Consider the following 15,070-nt stretch of genomic DNA (forward strand, 5'->3'; position numbering starts at 1 on the left):
TCAATGCTCATCACGGGGTTTGCCGGCTGTGGCGCATGCAGTGAAGGTCGCCGAGGCATGGGGCATCCTCAGACTGAATGCTGAATAAGTGATGTACACTTGCACGTCCAGTGTTAAATGCATATTGCCGCCATGGCCGTGACGGATCGGGCTAGTTGTCCTCCCAATGTTATCACCTACAACTCTGTTCAGAGCAGGTTTCAACAGTAGTAGAACCAGCGGTTGGAAGCACAGTATGCTCGCCTACAATACATATACCTTAATGGCCTCTGCAAGAAAGGTAGTGCAAAGGAAGTTCTTGATCAGTTGGATGTTATGCTAAGTGAAAGGATTGGATCCCTCGGCTTTTACATCGAGTGTTCTTCCGAATTGCCTTCTCCATGACTGAGGGTTTCATATGCCTTGTGCTTGTTAGCGAGGGTCTGCAACTCTGCATACAACACTCTGATGAGCGGGCTGTTAGATATGGGCAAATGGCTGTTCTGAAGCTCTTGACCGAGTACATGATCGACAAAAGTATCGTCCAATCGCAAAGACATTCAACATTTTTATTCATAGTCTTTGGCTCTTTGCATTAGGGAGAAAGTCTTCCATAACCAAGAGCCTGGTCCATGGTCAAGGTTTTACTAATGTTGCGGCATACATTATCCTCATTGATTGGCGTTGCTGCCTTAGAAAACTTAATGAGTTGAAGTACCTAATTTCGTGCACGACAGCGCAGGATATTGCTCCAGAATCCAGATGAAGTCACTCAGATACATTATTGGTTGATGAGATTATGCAGAGATGGAAAATTTGACAAGGATACTTATATTTTTATGAAATCACTTAAAGTGGATTTCCAATGGATCTTCTGGCTTGTTTAGAGTGGTGAATAATATAGAGATTCACCGTGTATTTGAAGGAAATGGTGTACTCTCTGATTGCCATATGTTCGACTTTATAATCAAGTCATTCTATAGGGCTGGTTTTTGTCACAAACGAGACATTTTTAAACTTAACCTTATACTGGATACATTGCCAAACAAATAACCTAATACTTGTGGATTGCCGAAGGTAGCAGGTTCACGATTGAAGATTTGCTGGCAAGATTACAACTTGTAAGTTACTTTTGCTTTCCAATTATTTTGTCAGTAAAACTCGACCTTCCAGATGACAATGACAATAATCCCTCCATTTATTGCTTATCCTAGATGTCTAGATCGCAGTCAGTCAACGTTGTGAAAGATTGACCACTAATATGCATAAAGGTAGTTTGATTTGTTATATGGAAGGGAAATCCCTTGGTGCCTAAGGGAACCGGCACTTCAATCAGCAAACCCACCATCATTCTCTTTGAATGTTTATCAGCAATCTATTCTTTTCTTCCACTTAATATTACCAAATTCCTTTGGATTTCAGGTTGCCACTTTTCCAGCTGCTCATGTCTTTCTATGGAAAGAAGCATCGAGTCCCAAAACCAAAGTGATGTGTCAATATCAAGCAAGCCATGGGAATTCAGGTTAACCTTGCTTTATTTCTTTAAGGTGCCAGTTCAGCCATATTCAGGATTTCATATTCCATTCCTATTCGGCGGTTAATCATGTGATCACAATTTAATCACATCTTTAATTACTTTCTCCTGCCAGCTCCTCGCGCCGCCTCCCAGTTGCCCGCATTGATAATCATGGGCCTATGGTCAGGTTGGATTTGGACTCCCTGTTGGTTGTCCATACCAAGCATGGACCGCCAATAGACTTATGCCTGCTATAATATTTTGTCCCCTATAACAAATTAGCAGCTGCCGAAATTTACAGCATAATTTCAAAGTAAGTTGATTTTAGGGTATTTTCAACGTAGTTTCTTTTTACCATTGTCTTTTAAGTTGCTAAGAATACATGTATAAAAGTTTTACGTTGCTAATAAGCCGTGTGGCATATAATCGCTCTTGGCCAACTGATGGCTTTCTGTTCATATATTTCTTGTACTAAATGCTTAATAACTGAGCTATCCTGTCTAACTATTTGTTCTTAGATTGTAACTATCAGTCTCTTGAACTACTATTTGTTCCTAGATTAATTGTAGCTACCAGCTTCTTGAACAGGTCGATTTGCTACGTCCCACATGATGCCTGCACTTCATCTTTTGGATCTTCGGCGACTGCCTTCTTGTTGTCTATCCAAATACTTATACAGTATGCAACTTCTTCAAAAAGTGCAGCCAAGGTAATTTTTCTGTCCCTAACTCCACAATATTGCTACTCTTGTTTGCTGGACACCCTACCAAACGGAAAGTCAGATTATATCTGGTGATATCGGAAATTGGAGCCATCTTTGACATAGTTGCCCACAGTTTCTCTTTTCAAGGAAAAGGAGTTGTTGTCTAAGGATCCAGTACAGTTTGTGTATTAGTATAAAAAATACAACTTCAGCGCTCGAGATATAGGAGTCAAATCCGTACTCAAGAATCTGATATCTCGATGCTAAACGGAAAATGAAATTCTAAATTTGAAAAATGCCAATAACCAAAATATTTTTTGTTTCATAAGTTACAATCTCGGTATCTCCATTCTCAAATAGTTGATGTCCTAAAGTATGCAGTGAAACCTCGGTATGTTTACCAACTATTAAATGAAAAAAAAAAGGACTACAGTATGTATAAATGATTTTAATAGTTTTATCATGAAAATAGTTTCATGTAGTTATATTTTAATTTTTTTAATAAATATATAGTTAAATGAAGTGATGATGAACAGGCACCGAAGATTGTGTCAACATCCAAAACACAAACTAACAAAGATCAAATGTAGTAAATTTTAGGGTCACCTGATTTTGAGGTCCAGGTTTGTCTCCCACTCCAAACATGATATGGGCTTGATAACCTGACAGTACACGGCTACAGCATTGTTGAACCACAATTGCTACAGTGTTCGCTATAGGACTTATCCACTACAATTTGTTTGTGAACGGTGTTTTTTCCAGCTATCTGAACTGCTTTTGCTTTTCTGTCCAACAATCGTAGTGGTGGACACCAAAGTTCCCAGTTCTTGACTGGGGTACTGGCACGAGAGTTTATTGGAGTCTTAACCAAGGTCTTATCCCTTCTGTCAAAAAAAAAAAAAATCCTACCATAAACTTGGATAAGTTCAGGGTGCATTCAGATGGAGGGGTTGTGATCTTCCACATGCATGCAAAATAGAGTGACTCATTAATATATGATTAATTAATCTCAGAAAAAACTTGAAAAAAATATTTATATGATTTTTAAGAAACTTTTGTATAGATACTTCTTTTTTTTAAAAAAAAAAACCATGTAGCGGTTCGGAAGATGTGCTAACCGGAGTAAAAGAATGATAACTTTACTTTAGAAAGTCCGAAAATATATAATTTTTTGAATGGATGGTTTCCATGACAGCCGAACTCAGGACGAAGGGAGTACATGAGAGCCAGACTCAGCATGAAATCTAACCAGAGTTTCCCAAACCGTTGGTAACCGCGCGGTTACCGTGGTTACTGGCCTTACCGCGGGGGTACGATAATAGAAATACCACGGTAACCTCCTTAAATTCAAATAAATTTAAAAAATAGTTTGAATTTTTGATAAATTTTGCGCGGTTTCGTACGGTTTTTCACGGTTACCGCGCGATAATTGTGCTTACCGCCGGGGCGCGGTAACCCTGGCCCCGACGGTTTGGGAAACCCTGAATCTAACACGTGAAGACCATAGCAATAGACCAGAACAGAGAACTAACGCTCTTATTGCTTGGCAGAGAAACTAGAGTTTTTTTCAGGTATTTTTTTAAATTAATAAAGATACATATAAATTATAAATTATTAAAACTCTTATTTTATTTATAAATTATTTTTTATAGCTAATAAACTGTTACAGTTTATAATCGACATAACCGAAACTGCTATGGTGAATGGACATATGGTCTAAACATTAATTGTTTATATAGATAGTTATTTGAAAGAAATAGCAGTATATATTTGTGATGATAAATTATTTTAGACTTTTTAGACATTATATGTATTGAGAAGTAAGCAACTAAGCAGGAATATTTGGTTTCAAGCCACACTTTGTTATGTCTAAGGTTAGGCAAATTTGATCAACTTGATAGATGTTCGGTTGTAACTATAGTTGTGGCAAGATTCCTTTATAATAAATTGGGTTTCATGTGCTAATGACTAAAAGTATGACAAGATTCCCTCAACCTTTGTAAATTGTGTCTAAAAAGTTGATCGCCTCGTCTTAGATAAAGTGTGGTAATTTTTATTGACAAATGATGCCTAGCAAAATATGGTTGGAACCAAACAGCCAAATGCTAGCGTCTATATGATCACTTGGAGATTATAGATAACGCAAGCAGGACTGCGATAATAGACTGCACTGGATCTCAATTGATCGTGCAGTGTACTATTACAGATCGAGCACACGTAAGAGCAAGGCTCATAATATAACCAGGCTGAATGTATAGATCTTTATAGCCTATCTCTCAGCCGAGTGGTTAGCTCTTCATGATTCATCTGTTTGTCTCACAAATTTTCTTGGTTCATGTGCCTAAGCCGACTGTAACCTTAGAGTAGGTACAATAGCAGACTATTAGCCAGCTATAAACATATTTTAATGAGATAAAAGATGAGAGAGAAGAGCAGTGGGCTATATATCTGTAGCCAGCTATAGCGCGGACTCCAAAACGCAATGTGTGTATGACATGTGGGACCATATATTAATAGTATCGTAAGCAACTATTGTATGAATTAGCTATTAGATTGACTATAGATGAATTGAAGCTAGCAGTGGGCTATACTATTAAACTTGCTCTTACAGCCCGTTTCTCATATCTCTTCTTTACCCACTCTCATCCATCTCAGCATTCAGCTTTCTTACAGGTCTTATACCTGTTCTAAGCTGCAACCCTTGAGAAAAGCCACGTTGGTGGGTGGGCCAGGTGCAGAATTATTGCCCGCAGGAATTAGTTGGGAGGTGTGCAGTGCCCTAGCACTGCAAAATGCAACCCCACTCGCCATAAAATTCTGCCCCCCCCCCCCCCCCCCCCCTCTACTCTTCCGTTGCATGGGTGCACTGCACGTTCCATGATTTCACTCAACCAAACCTTTGCCCCCAAATAATTCCAGCGGCCGGCAGGGAGACAGCCGGAGAAAGGCACTGTCCATTGTCCACTGCACCTTTTTCTCTCCCATAGCCCAGTTCCAGCTACTACCACGCCCAGTGCCAGGCCACCCTACTCACCTGAACATATATCTGCGGCTCCAGAGATGCATACAAGTCCCAAGTTTAGGGTCCTATTTGGATGGGGGACTAATTTCAGCCCCTCACAAAAATTTTAGGTGGTATTTGGATTCAGGGACTAAACTTTAATCCCCGTCACATCGAATATTTGACACTAATTTGGAGTATTAAACATAGACTAATTACAAAACTAATTGCATAAATGAGAGCTAATTCGTGAGATAATTTTTTTAAGCCTAATTAATCTATAATTAGCACATGTTTACCGTAGCATCACATAGGCTAATCATGGATTAATTAGGCTCAATAGATTCGTCTCGCAAATTAGTAAGGTTATAGAATAGGTTTTGTCATTAGGCTACGTTTAATACTTCTAATTAGTGTCCAAACATCAAATGTGACAGGGACTAAAGTTTTAGTCCCTGATCCAAACATGCCATTAGTCCCGTGAGGGACTAAATTAGTCCCTCCCATCCAAACAACCCCTTTATTTCCAACACGTTTATAATTTCTTCTTGAAAAATGTTCGTAGTAATGCTCTCACTCCAAGTCTTTTTTTTATATCTGCAGCTCCAAGCAAATTGATCCCAAACTTGATCTAGGAAGTTGTCGTTAAGGGATGTTCTAATCAGTTACGAGTACTATGTCGTTCCAAACTAATATCCGATGAGACATATCCCTTTCAGAGCTGATTTGGGAAGCTATCGTTAAGGGATGCTCTAATGATTTTAAAAACTTTTTTTGAACCTTCTAAATTTTTATTTTTTTTAAATAAACACTCCAAAACCAAATCTGGTCTTTTGGTCACGCTAGTTAAGATTGGCACGCCCATTGCTAGCAGCGTCCACGTCAGGCGGGATGGTTGATCAAAAGGTTCCCATTTTAAAAAAAAATTGGAAGAGTTTATTTTAAAAATAAAAAGTTAAAAAGTTAAAAGATAATTAAAAATTCTGTTCTAACCAGCTTATGCGGATAATATGGATTATACATGTGACACTTCCAAATTTACGAATCCTCAATAATTTGAACCCCGACGGCTAGAAGTAACAAATTCAATAGAAGTATTATTCATCAGAGAATTTATTGAGGGTTTTCGTGAAACTGAACAATTCACATGAAACACCAAGAATATTCATGTGTCCCACTAAGGAAGCCCTCATGTCAGCTCTAACAGCTAACAATGTTCTATCACTTATCCATGTACACTTTATTTCTAATGTTTAACATAGTACTCCCTCCATATTTTAATGTATGACACCGTTAACTTTTCGACCAACGTTTGACTATTCGTTTCATTCAAAATTTTTGTACAAATATAAAAATATTTATGTCATGCTCAAAGAACATTTGATGACGAATCAAGTCATAATAAAATAAATGATAATTATATAAATTTTTTTGAATAAGACGAATAATCAAACGTTGGACAAAAAGTCAACGGTGTCATATATTAAAATATGGAGATAGTACTTAATTTCTAAAAAAAACCAAGAATATTCCTGTGTCCGAAGGGGTTCGGAAGTCAAATTATTTTCACTTAGAATCGTGGACTTTCTGCTAAACTAAAAATGCGATGCGAGCTTTGATATGTGCACCTATTTTGCGTGTCTCCAGTAGTGGACAATGGTTGTCAATATTTTGACCATGCATGGCCGCCCGGATTCTGTTTCGGTCCGCCACCGACGTCGTCTCAGCCGTCAACGCCCATTTGCGGTCGCGCCGGTCCACGGCGAGCAAGAACACGGTACACCAACGCGGCATCATAGAAAATTACTTTTTTTTTCCTTTTTATAGACTTGTAAGTAAAATTTAAAATTGCATGCCATATATCACATATCACTTTATTTTATTATTTTTTAAAAAATATTTTGAGATATTCTACTTCATCGGTCCCATTTTAAATGCAGTTGTAGGTTTCCGTGTCTAACATTTGACCTTTCGTCTTATTTAAAATTTTTTATAATTAATATTCTGATAAAACATGAATAGTACATTGTGATTGGCTTTTTTAAAAAAAAATTATAATTTTTTTAAATAAGACGAACGGTCGAATGTTGGATACGAAAAATCACAACTACACTTAAAATTAGAACAGAGAGAGTACACAATTAGAAAAATAAGAAGACATCAGACAAATAGAGTTTTAAGAAATATACGGATTTCACACCGTTCTTTTCTATAAAAAAAGTTACTTTGAAGTTTAAACCCTAGAGATGATAAGATAGATATACCCATGAATGAATTAGCAAAGCACATATTCTTTCTCTCCTTTTCTTTTTGTTGGTAACTCATATATTCTTTCTCAGCATCAGCATTCGCAACTTTCGGTGTCTGCATCGTAGGCCGGTGGTTAAATCCAAAGAAAAGAAGAGGAATATATTCCTATTGCATCACTCGCCCTAACAATGCACGTCGTTGATTTCGACGTAAAATTGTGCTCGTAGTAAAAGCCAAAATTCACTTCACTAATCCGGCAAACTGACTGAGATTAGATGAACGCTCGAGCTAATTATTAATAAGAGCCTAATTAACCAACCAGAGGGCACTGGCACTAGCAAATCTCGGGTTAATTTTAATCTTAAGTTTATGCACAAAGTTTTTTTTTACCGAGTACAAAAAGATGAGATGAAACTGTAAAAAGTAAAGGAATGGCGCGGTTACGTGGCGGTGGTAAACGCCGGGGGAGCGGGCGGTGTCGGCGACGGCGAGGTCGAGAGCGGCCGCGGCGTCACGTTCTTGCCGCCGCCGCCGCCGACGGAGAGGGAGCGGAAGAACGTCTTGGGCCGCGGCGGCGCGGCGGCGTCCGCGCCCTGGCGAGCGGAGCGGCTGCGGATGCTGGCCTTCCCGCCGGGGGCGGTGGCGGTGGCCGGGGGGTCCCCCTTGCGCCGCACCGCGGCGCCGTTGCCCGGGATGACGCAGGTGAAGACGACCCCGATCTTGGCGAGGCGGTTGACCCAGCGCGGGATGCGGGCGCGGACGAGGCGGCGGCACGCGGCGTCGCAGAAGTGGTTGCAGTTGCGGGAGACGAGGTTGTAGGCGTCGCCGGGGAAGTCCGCGGCGAGGTCCGCCATGACCGCGCGCACCTCGGCGCGCGTCAGCTCCGTCGTCCCCACCAGGATCGCCTCCCGGAAGGCGTACCCCGGGCACCTCCTCGGCGCCACCTCGAAGATCCCGCTCCCCGCCCCGTCGTGCGCCCCGTACGCGTACTCCACCCCATGAACTGCAGCACACCACAGACATAGCACACCGGCGTGTCAGCGCCGTCGGTGGCGAACCAGGATCGAAGGCGAGGAAAGCAGAGCGTACATGCCTTGGACGCCGGAGTGGTAGACGCCGAGGCCGAGCCAGCGCGCGTAGCCGTTGGCGGGGGTGACGTCGTACACGTTGAGGTACACCGGGGACGACGACGACGACGCCGACAACGCGCCGCGAGGCAGCTGCTGCCTTGGGGCCCGGGGCGTGGAGGCGGTGGAGGAGGAGGAGGCCGGTGCCAGCGCCGGCGCCGGCGCCGGCGAGGGCGAGGAGGAGGAGGAGAAGGGCGCCATTCGCGCGGCGCGCCGTGGGTGGGCGAGCGGGCGGGCGCACGCACGCACGTCGCGCGCGTCGTTGTCGCGCCCCGCACCCGCGCCGCGCGGCGTCCTCGCGATGCCCGTGTGTGTGTGTGTGTGTGTTTTTTTTTCCAGTAAGCGCTACGCTACTGCTGGATTTGTCTTGCGGCGCAGCCTGGCTTGGCTGGCTGGCCGGCCGAGACGAGACGAGACGAGCGGCTCTGGCTGTCTCCACATTTTTATTTTTAATTTTGTGCGCGCTTTATTTGGATTTTTGGAACGTGTAATAATTCCGCGCCGCAACCTAAAAAAATCCTAGGTCCAGTTCGGGACACGTGAATCTGAACTTTCCGTATATATAGAGGCTAGTGTATGTGGAAAATGTTTTCCAGATGGGCGGGTCGCTTCATTTATACTAGTATATCGTTGGCTTGTTGGAAGGAGGAAATTTTTGTATAAGGCGTTTTGATTGGTAGAAAATTTTACAGAAGAAAAATTTTTAAGAACTTTAAAACAAAAGATTGATTCCTATCTATCATAATTTTCTCTAAAGAGATTTGAAGGAAAGTTAATAATAGCTCCAACCTTTTATAAAAGAGACCTCCTGAGTCTCTCTCATCCGATTCATATGTCTTTTCTATGATATACTTAAACAATCATTCCTTTATTTTTTTTATGTTCGGTAATAATCTGTTCTACACTTACATTATCTACGTTTTTCTTATTTCTATATTTTTTCAATGATGCTTTTCAAAGGGGTCCTAACATGCTGGAAAGTTAAGATGGAAGGAAGTTTAGTAGATGAAGAATTACATGAGAAATTTGTTAAGAACAAAACGAGTTCACTACAAGGAACAATAACATGGTTGTTGGATTAAAGCCACAGATGGATCAACAACTAAAGCAAATCCCAAACAAACATCATTATTGGGCAGAACAGCATCCGGTCGCCCCCTTGCTTACTAAACCAAAAACACTTCAGTTCACGCACAGCGGCTGACCTGAGAGCAATCTAGCCACTTGCCAAGTCATCACGTGTGTAGTTAATTCACAGTGAGCCATTAGGCGATCATTAGCCATGATGCCTGGACAAGCTAAAAAAAAGAACAAATCGGCAAGCTGCCAATTTTATTGAATAGAGGAGTAAACTTTACAAGTAAGAAAATCAAGGCTCAAGACCTTCGGTCCAAATAAGCTAAAATTAAAATTCAAGCCAGCTACCAAGATGCCTCGCCCCCACCCGAGACTATGTTTTGGCCTCTTTAATTTTAGCCAACAGACTTCCGGTAGATAGCTCTTTGTATTGGAAAATTCTGCAGTTTCTCTTGTTCCAGATTTCCCAGTTGACCAGGAGTGTTAGCATGCGGAGTGCTTTCTTTGGGGCTTTGTTCAAGATAACGGTGGCCTCACACCACTCTAACACCGATGAAGCTGGTTGCCATTGGCCGGGATTGAGTTGACCACACCCAGTCCATTCAGATAACGCCGCCTAGATTTTCCTGGTGTATTTGCATTCTGCGAGAAGGTGGAGAGCTGTTTCTTGGGTGTGTCTGCATAAGGGACAGAAAGAGTTGTTCTGCCAACCCCTGGTTGCCAGTTTGTCGGAGGTCCAAACTCTATTCTGGATAATCAACCAGGCAAAGGTCTTGCACTTGTGTGGCGCCCACGGCTTCCATATTAGGATGTTGAAGTTGGTGGCTGTAGTACCTAGGAGTTGCGCCTTGTAGGCCGATGTCGCAGTAAATTCACCGTGGCTAGTGAGCTTCCACATTATCTTGTCCTCTTCGTTCTCTGTGAATTGCACATTGTGCACCGCACTCCAGACATTGATTAGCTGGCTGACCAACTCCGTTGTCCAGCCTGAGGCTGCGGGCAGATCCAGGTCGAGCAGCCATTGGTCTGTAGCTGAGGCCTGTTGTAGCATGCTGTTCTTTTTCTTGGAGGCCGCGTAGATCAGGGGAGCTACATCCTTTAGTCTTCTCCATTCCAGCCAAGCCGAATCCCAAAAGCTTGCTTTCGCTCCATCCCCTATTGTTATGGTTGTTGCTGCTGCAAAGAGTAACCTATCCTTGTCGTCACAGGGCGTTCCCGATCCCACCCATGTTTTTTCCGGTGATCTCCACTCATTCCAAAGCCATTGCAGACGTAAAGCCCTTGCAAATTTCTCCAAGTTCAGGATGCCCAGTCCTCCTGAGGCTGTAGGGAGGCAGGTCCGTGTCCAATTTATTTTGCACTTGCCCCCTGTCAGAGCTTCACCGCCTGCCCATAGGAATTTCCTCCTCTGCATGTCGATGACCTCTAGGGACTCTTTTGATGCTTTCAGGCCCGTTAGAAGAAAAACAGGTTGTGAAGTGAACACCGATTTAACCAGGGTTTATCGCCCCTCCAGGCCAATGTGTCTTCCTTGCCAGCTAGCTACTCGACTCATCGATTTGTCGCTAGAGAGGTTGAAGGCCTACTTTGAGCAAACGACCAGTGGACAGAGGCAACCCCAGATACTTCATCGGGAAGCTTGCCCTAGTTGTAGGCGTGCCATGTAGGATGTCATCGAGGTCCAGGTTATCACATATGATCAGCGCCACTTGCAATTTTTGCAGGTTTGTGCATAATCCTGATACCTTTCCAAAACGACTTAGCAAATCGGCGAAGGCGCTCACATCCTCTTTGGTCGGATTAATGAAGACAGCCGCATCATCAGCATTCATAGACATGTGGAAGCGCACAGCTCTGCCCCGCAGCTTACTTAGAACTCCTACGTCGGTAACCTTGTCTAAAAGGCGCTGGAGGGGGTCTATAGCCAAGATGAAGAGGAGGGGGGATAGGGAGTCACCCTGTCGCAAACCCTTCCCGTATCTGATTGTTTCGACCTAGATTCCGTTCAGGGTGATCTTTGAGGTGGAAGTGGACAACAATCCTGTTATCCATTCGCGCCATTTTTACGGGAAACCCCTATTTTGGAGGAGCGCAAGTAGGTAGTCCCATCTGACCAAGTCAAAAGCTTTGGAGATGTCCTGGACAAGCTGAAAGGTGCATTAGTTAGTTACCGGTTCTGTATTGATTGCAAAATAGCAATTGATGTTTGCTTCCCCTGGAATGGATGACTCATCCCCTGCTTGGGAATTCAGATTTCGGTGAGGTGAGTGATCTTGATCTCCATTTAAATATATCATCTATGGTGTAGACTAGTAGTGTAATACTATCACAGTGAGTAGACTATCATAGTTCTCAAGAAAAAAAAAAAGAGTGGAGTATCATACAATGCCCACACTTTCGGCTGGTGGAGTACTCTTGGATACCAAAGGCGTGGATAACAATAATAATTAGTAGCTGAGAAAAGGGAGACATGTTCTATTTCAAAATATGGATATAAGTAACAGCATTGTCTCAGGTGACATGGTGTATATTCTTTTGACGTAGAGAATAAACAATCTCATCTTTTGCATTTAAATCAACGAAAATGCTTTGATGCACCTGTTTGTGGGCATACAACATCTATCTATACAATACTCAGCAACAGCCTATGTAACAGACGTAAGAATAATATGGTATGGAGATGTAATAACTCGAAAATGCCTAAAAAGAAAAAAAAATCATCGCCCTGTGTGTACAAAAGTAACGGAACTTCTGAAGGGTCAGCAAGTCAGCAGCTGTACGACACCTCCTGAACAAACTTCTCCACTGTACAACGATCAATCCTGGACCTAACCTCTTGTGATGCTGTTCGCCTAAACCTGTGCATACTTATGTACGGTCACTTGGTGGACTTTGTGCGGGCTCAGCTCTGCTTCTTCCCGCCTGCCAAGATGCGGGAGATCTGGAGGCCTCGGCTGAAGGCCTGGTTGAAGAGCAGCCTCGTCTGGAACTCGGAGACGAAGGGGAACCACGCCAGCACGGCGACGGGGACGAAGATGAGGATCCCCATCAGGTACTCGTATCCCCTCGAGAGGGCCTTGACGGATCCCCATAGCCCGAAGGCCTTCACCACCGGCTTGCTGGCTTGAGATATCTGTGATAAAACAGATTGGAAGTCGGTGAATTGTTTTTCTCACGATGACACAAACAGTTAGGCGATATGTACTGGATAAGTTTAAGCCGACAGGTGTTAGATACATATTCGCCTAAGACATGTTACAGTTAGATCATGACACAAGTTGCAGAATGACTGCCAATGCCAGACAAGTACTCTGAATAATGAGAAAGACATGTTAGTGTGGAAAATTGAGAGTAAATAGGGCTTCTCTTTTAGATCCTTTCATAGAACTTCGGCGGTCCCGGCAAGATTCTTTCATAGAGCTTTGCAATACTACTATAACATTTGAACTTCCCATACAAAAATCTCTGGGAATTCAAGGTGCCTTTGAAAATTAGAATATTTATATGGCTGATTCTGAAGAATAGCCTTTTAACCAAATATAACTTGCTGAAAAGAGGGTGGAAGGGGAAGGAAAAATTTACTCCTGACCTGCCCTGGAATATGATATAGCTAAAGTAGGCCCCCGCGTCGTCCTCCCTCACGGGCGACACGGGAGGCGGACACCGCCGCCGCCGTTGTCCGCTCCCCCTCCTACCCCTGCCGCCTTGCCGCCGCCCGAGCGGCCACCGGCAAAGCCGCGCAGCCACAAGGACGGCGGCGGCGGGGCTTCGTCTCTCCCTCCCGTCGGCGGTGGGGGCACCGACGCGGCCTGGGACGCGAAGACGGCGGCGCCGGCCTACCCGGCCGGCTAGCGAGGTGAAGAAGGCGGCGGGGTGGAGAAGGCGGCAGCGGGGTGAAGAAGGCGGCGGGGCGGCAGAGGATGCAGTGGCGGCGAGGGCATTGGAGGCGGGGTAGAGGCCGCGACGGCGGGCTCGCCGGCGTGCGGCGACGCCGGATCTGGATCCCTTAGCGCCGGATCTGGCGCTCCTCCACTTGGATCTGGTCTCCCCTGCGCTCCCCGCGCGGCGGAGGCGTCTGGCGACGGGGAAGGAGGAGCGGCCGGCTTCGGTGGCGACAGCGTGGGCGGCGCCCAGTGGTGCGGCGGCGGGCGAGGCCAACTCCGCGGCCGACGGAGGCGTGCAGAGCCTGTTCGACGGCGGCGGCTTCGGCTGGCGCAGCACTGGCGGGGCGGCCGGCCAGCGACGGCACAACCCGGCACGGCACGGTGGCAGCGGTGCGTGGCCGGCGGAGGCCGGCGTGGTGGCAGCGGTGCACGGCAGGCGGAGGCCGGCACAGTGGCGCTGGTGGCGGGGCGGGGTTTGCTGGCTGCTTGTGGCGGAGGGCGACGGCGCAGCTGCTTCTTTAGCGGTGGCGGCGATTTGCGGAGAAGGCGGTTGGTGTCGGCGGCTGGTGACAACGGCCGGCTTGCGGCGGTCGGGTCTTTGAGGCGGTGGCGAGGTCGCCGGATGCGGCAGCGGCTGGCGACGTCGTGCAGACGATCGCTGGCGACAGCTAGTGGAGGTGGGGAAGGAGTCGAGTGCGAGGTGTGGATGGCGACGGGCGTTCGGCAGCAGCGGCTGCGGTGGTGGTGACCGTGTATGCGGTCACCGGAGGCATGACGGCTTCGGTTGGCTAGCCGAGGGCGTGGCAGACGGCTACTTCTGGCTGGCGCGGCATTGTTTGGAGGAGGGGTCGGAGACCGGCTTGGCGCAGAGAGCCGCAGCCGATGGCAGCGAAGGCCGGCTTGGCGCGAGAGGCGCGGGCGGCGGAGAGGGAGGCCAGCGTGGCGCGAGAGGCGCGGCCGATGGAGGGACGCCGAACTGGCGCGAGAGGCGCGTCCGGTGAAGGAGGCCGGCTTGGCGCGAGAGGCGCGGCCGGCGGTGAAGGAGGCGACCTCGGTGTGAGGGAGAGCTGCCGGTGGGTGTGGCACGGTCTTCGGCGCACGAAGGCTGGCCGGCGGGAGGCGCCAGTGCTGGGGTCCCACATGTCGGCAGAGCTTGAATGGTGGTAGAGCATCGGGGCACCAGCCGTGGATTCGCAAGGGGGCGATCTCGTCTGGGTTCTTTTGTTGGTCTAGCGGCGGTCGGTCACGCTTAGCGGCGGCCGGTCCGGTGCTTGCCTTCTCCTGGGCTTGTGTGTTGGCGCTGTCGATGTGTGGGTGGTGGTATATTTTTTCCTTTTTCCTGGTTACAACCCTCTAGGATTATAATCTTGTAATTTTTTCCTGCTCTATCAATAGAACTTCACACCGTCTCGTGCGAGTCGTTCAAAAAAAAAAAGAATATGATACAGCTAGCACTTCTGATCTGGGGGTTATCCATGACACATATCATTTACTTTTTTTTAGATAATGGATTAAATAAAACCTGGCCTCTAC

At 45.8% G+C, this 15,070-nt stretch overlaps 2 protein-coding genes and 1 long non-coding RNA gene across 5 annotated transcripts in view; 1 reads left to right on the forward strand and 2 right to left on the reverse strand.

Annotated features, from left to right (window-relative positions):
- Window positions 1-15,070, forward strand: part of LOC127775353 (uncharacterized) — a 15,384-nt gene continuing 314 nt past the window's right edge. Inside the window, exons 1-4 of one of the 2 annotated variants that reach the window (XR_008017961.1) lie at window positions 1-1,100; window positions 1,402-1,526; window positions 1,629-1,808; window positions 2,072-2,204. This is a non-coding gene — a long non-coding RNA (uncharacterized LOC127775353). Of the gene's footprint in view, window positions 1,101-1,401; window positions 1,527-1,628; window positions 1,809-2,071; window positions 2,846-15,070 lie in introns of those variants that run through there. The other variant, XR_008017960.1, reaches the window with a different exon arrangement.
- On the reverse strand, window positions 7,366-8,880 carry LOC127775352 (deSI-like protein At4g17486). Its single transcript, XM_052301577.1, has 2 exons — window positions 8,543-8,880; window positions 7,366-8,452 (listed from the first exon to the last, which is right to left on the reverse strand). Exons 1-2 carry the CDS (start codon window positions 8,775-8,777, stop codon window positions 7,890-7,892), a joined length of 798 nt encoding a protein of 265 aa, XP_052157537.1. The 5' UTR covers window positions 8,778-8,880; the 3' UTR covers window positions 7,366-7,889.
- The window catches only part of LOC127775350 (callose synthase 5), a 19,058-nt gene continuing 16,029 nt past the window's right edge, over window positions 12,042-15,070 (reverse strand). For both annotated transcript variants that reach the window (XM_052301573.1, XM_052301572.1), the window contains exon 43: window positions 12,042-12,786. In XM_052301573.1, coding sequence (XP_052157533.1) covers window positions 12,556-12,786 — 231 coding nt within the window. In that variant the 3' untranslated portion in view covers window positions 12,042-12,555. The remainder of the gene's footprint in view (window positions 12,787-15,070) is intronic.

This window comes from Oryza glaberrima, chromosome 6, assembly GCF_000147395.1.
Source record: "Oryza glaberrima chromosome 6, OglaRS2, whole genome shotgun sequence".
Classification (NCBI taxonomy): domain Eukaryota; kingdom Viridiplantae; phylum Streptophyta; class Magnoliopsida; order Poales; family Poaceae; genus Oryza; species Oryza glaberrima.

Bases quoted from the DNA above. Each gene is read 5' to 3' on its own strand.
- LOC127775352 (XM_052301577.1), bottom strand. From the start codon at position 8,777: ATGGCGCCCTTCTCCTCCTCCTCCTCGCCCTCGCCGGCGCCGGCGCCG. The intron at 8,453-8,542 runs GCATGTACGCTC...GGTGTGCTGCAG, and splicing joins CTACCACTCCGGCGTCCAAG to TTCATGGGGTGGAGTACGCG.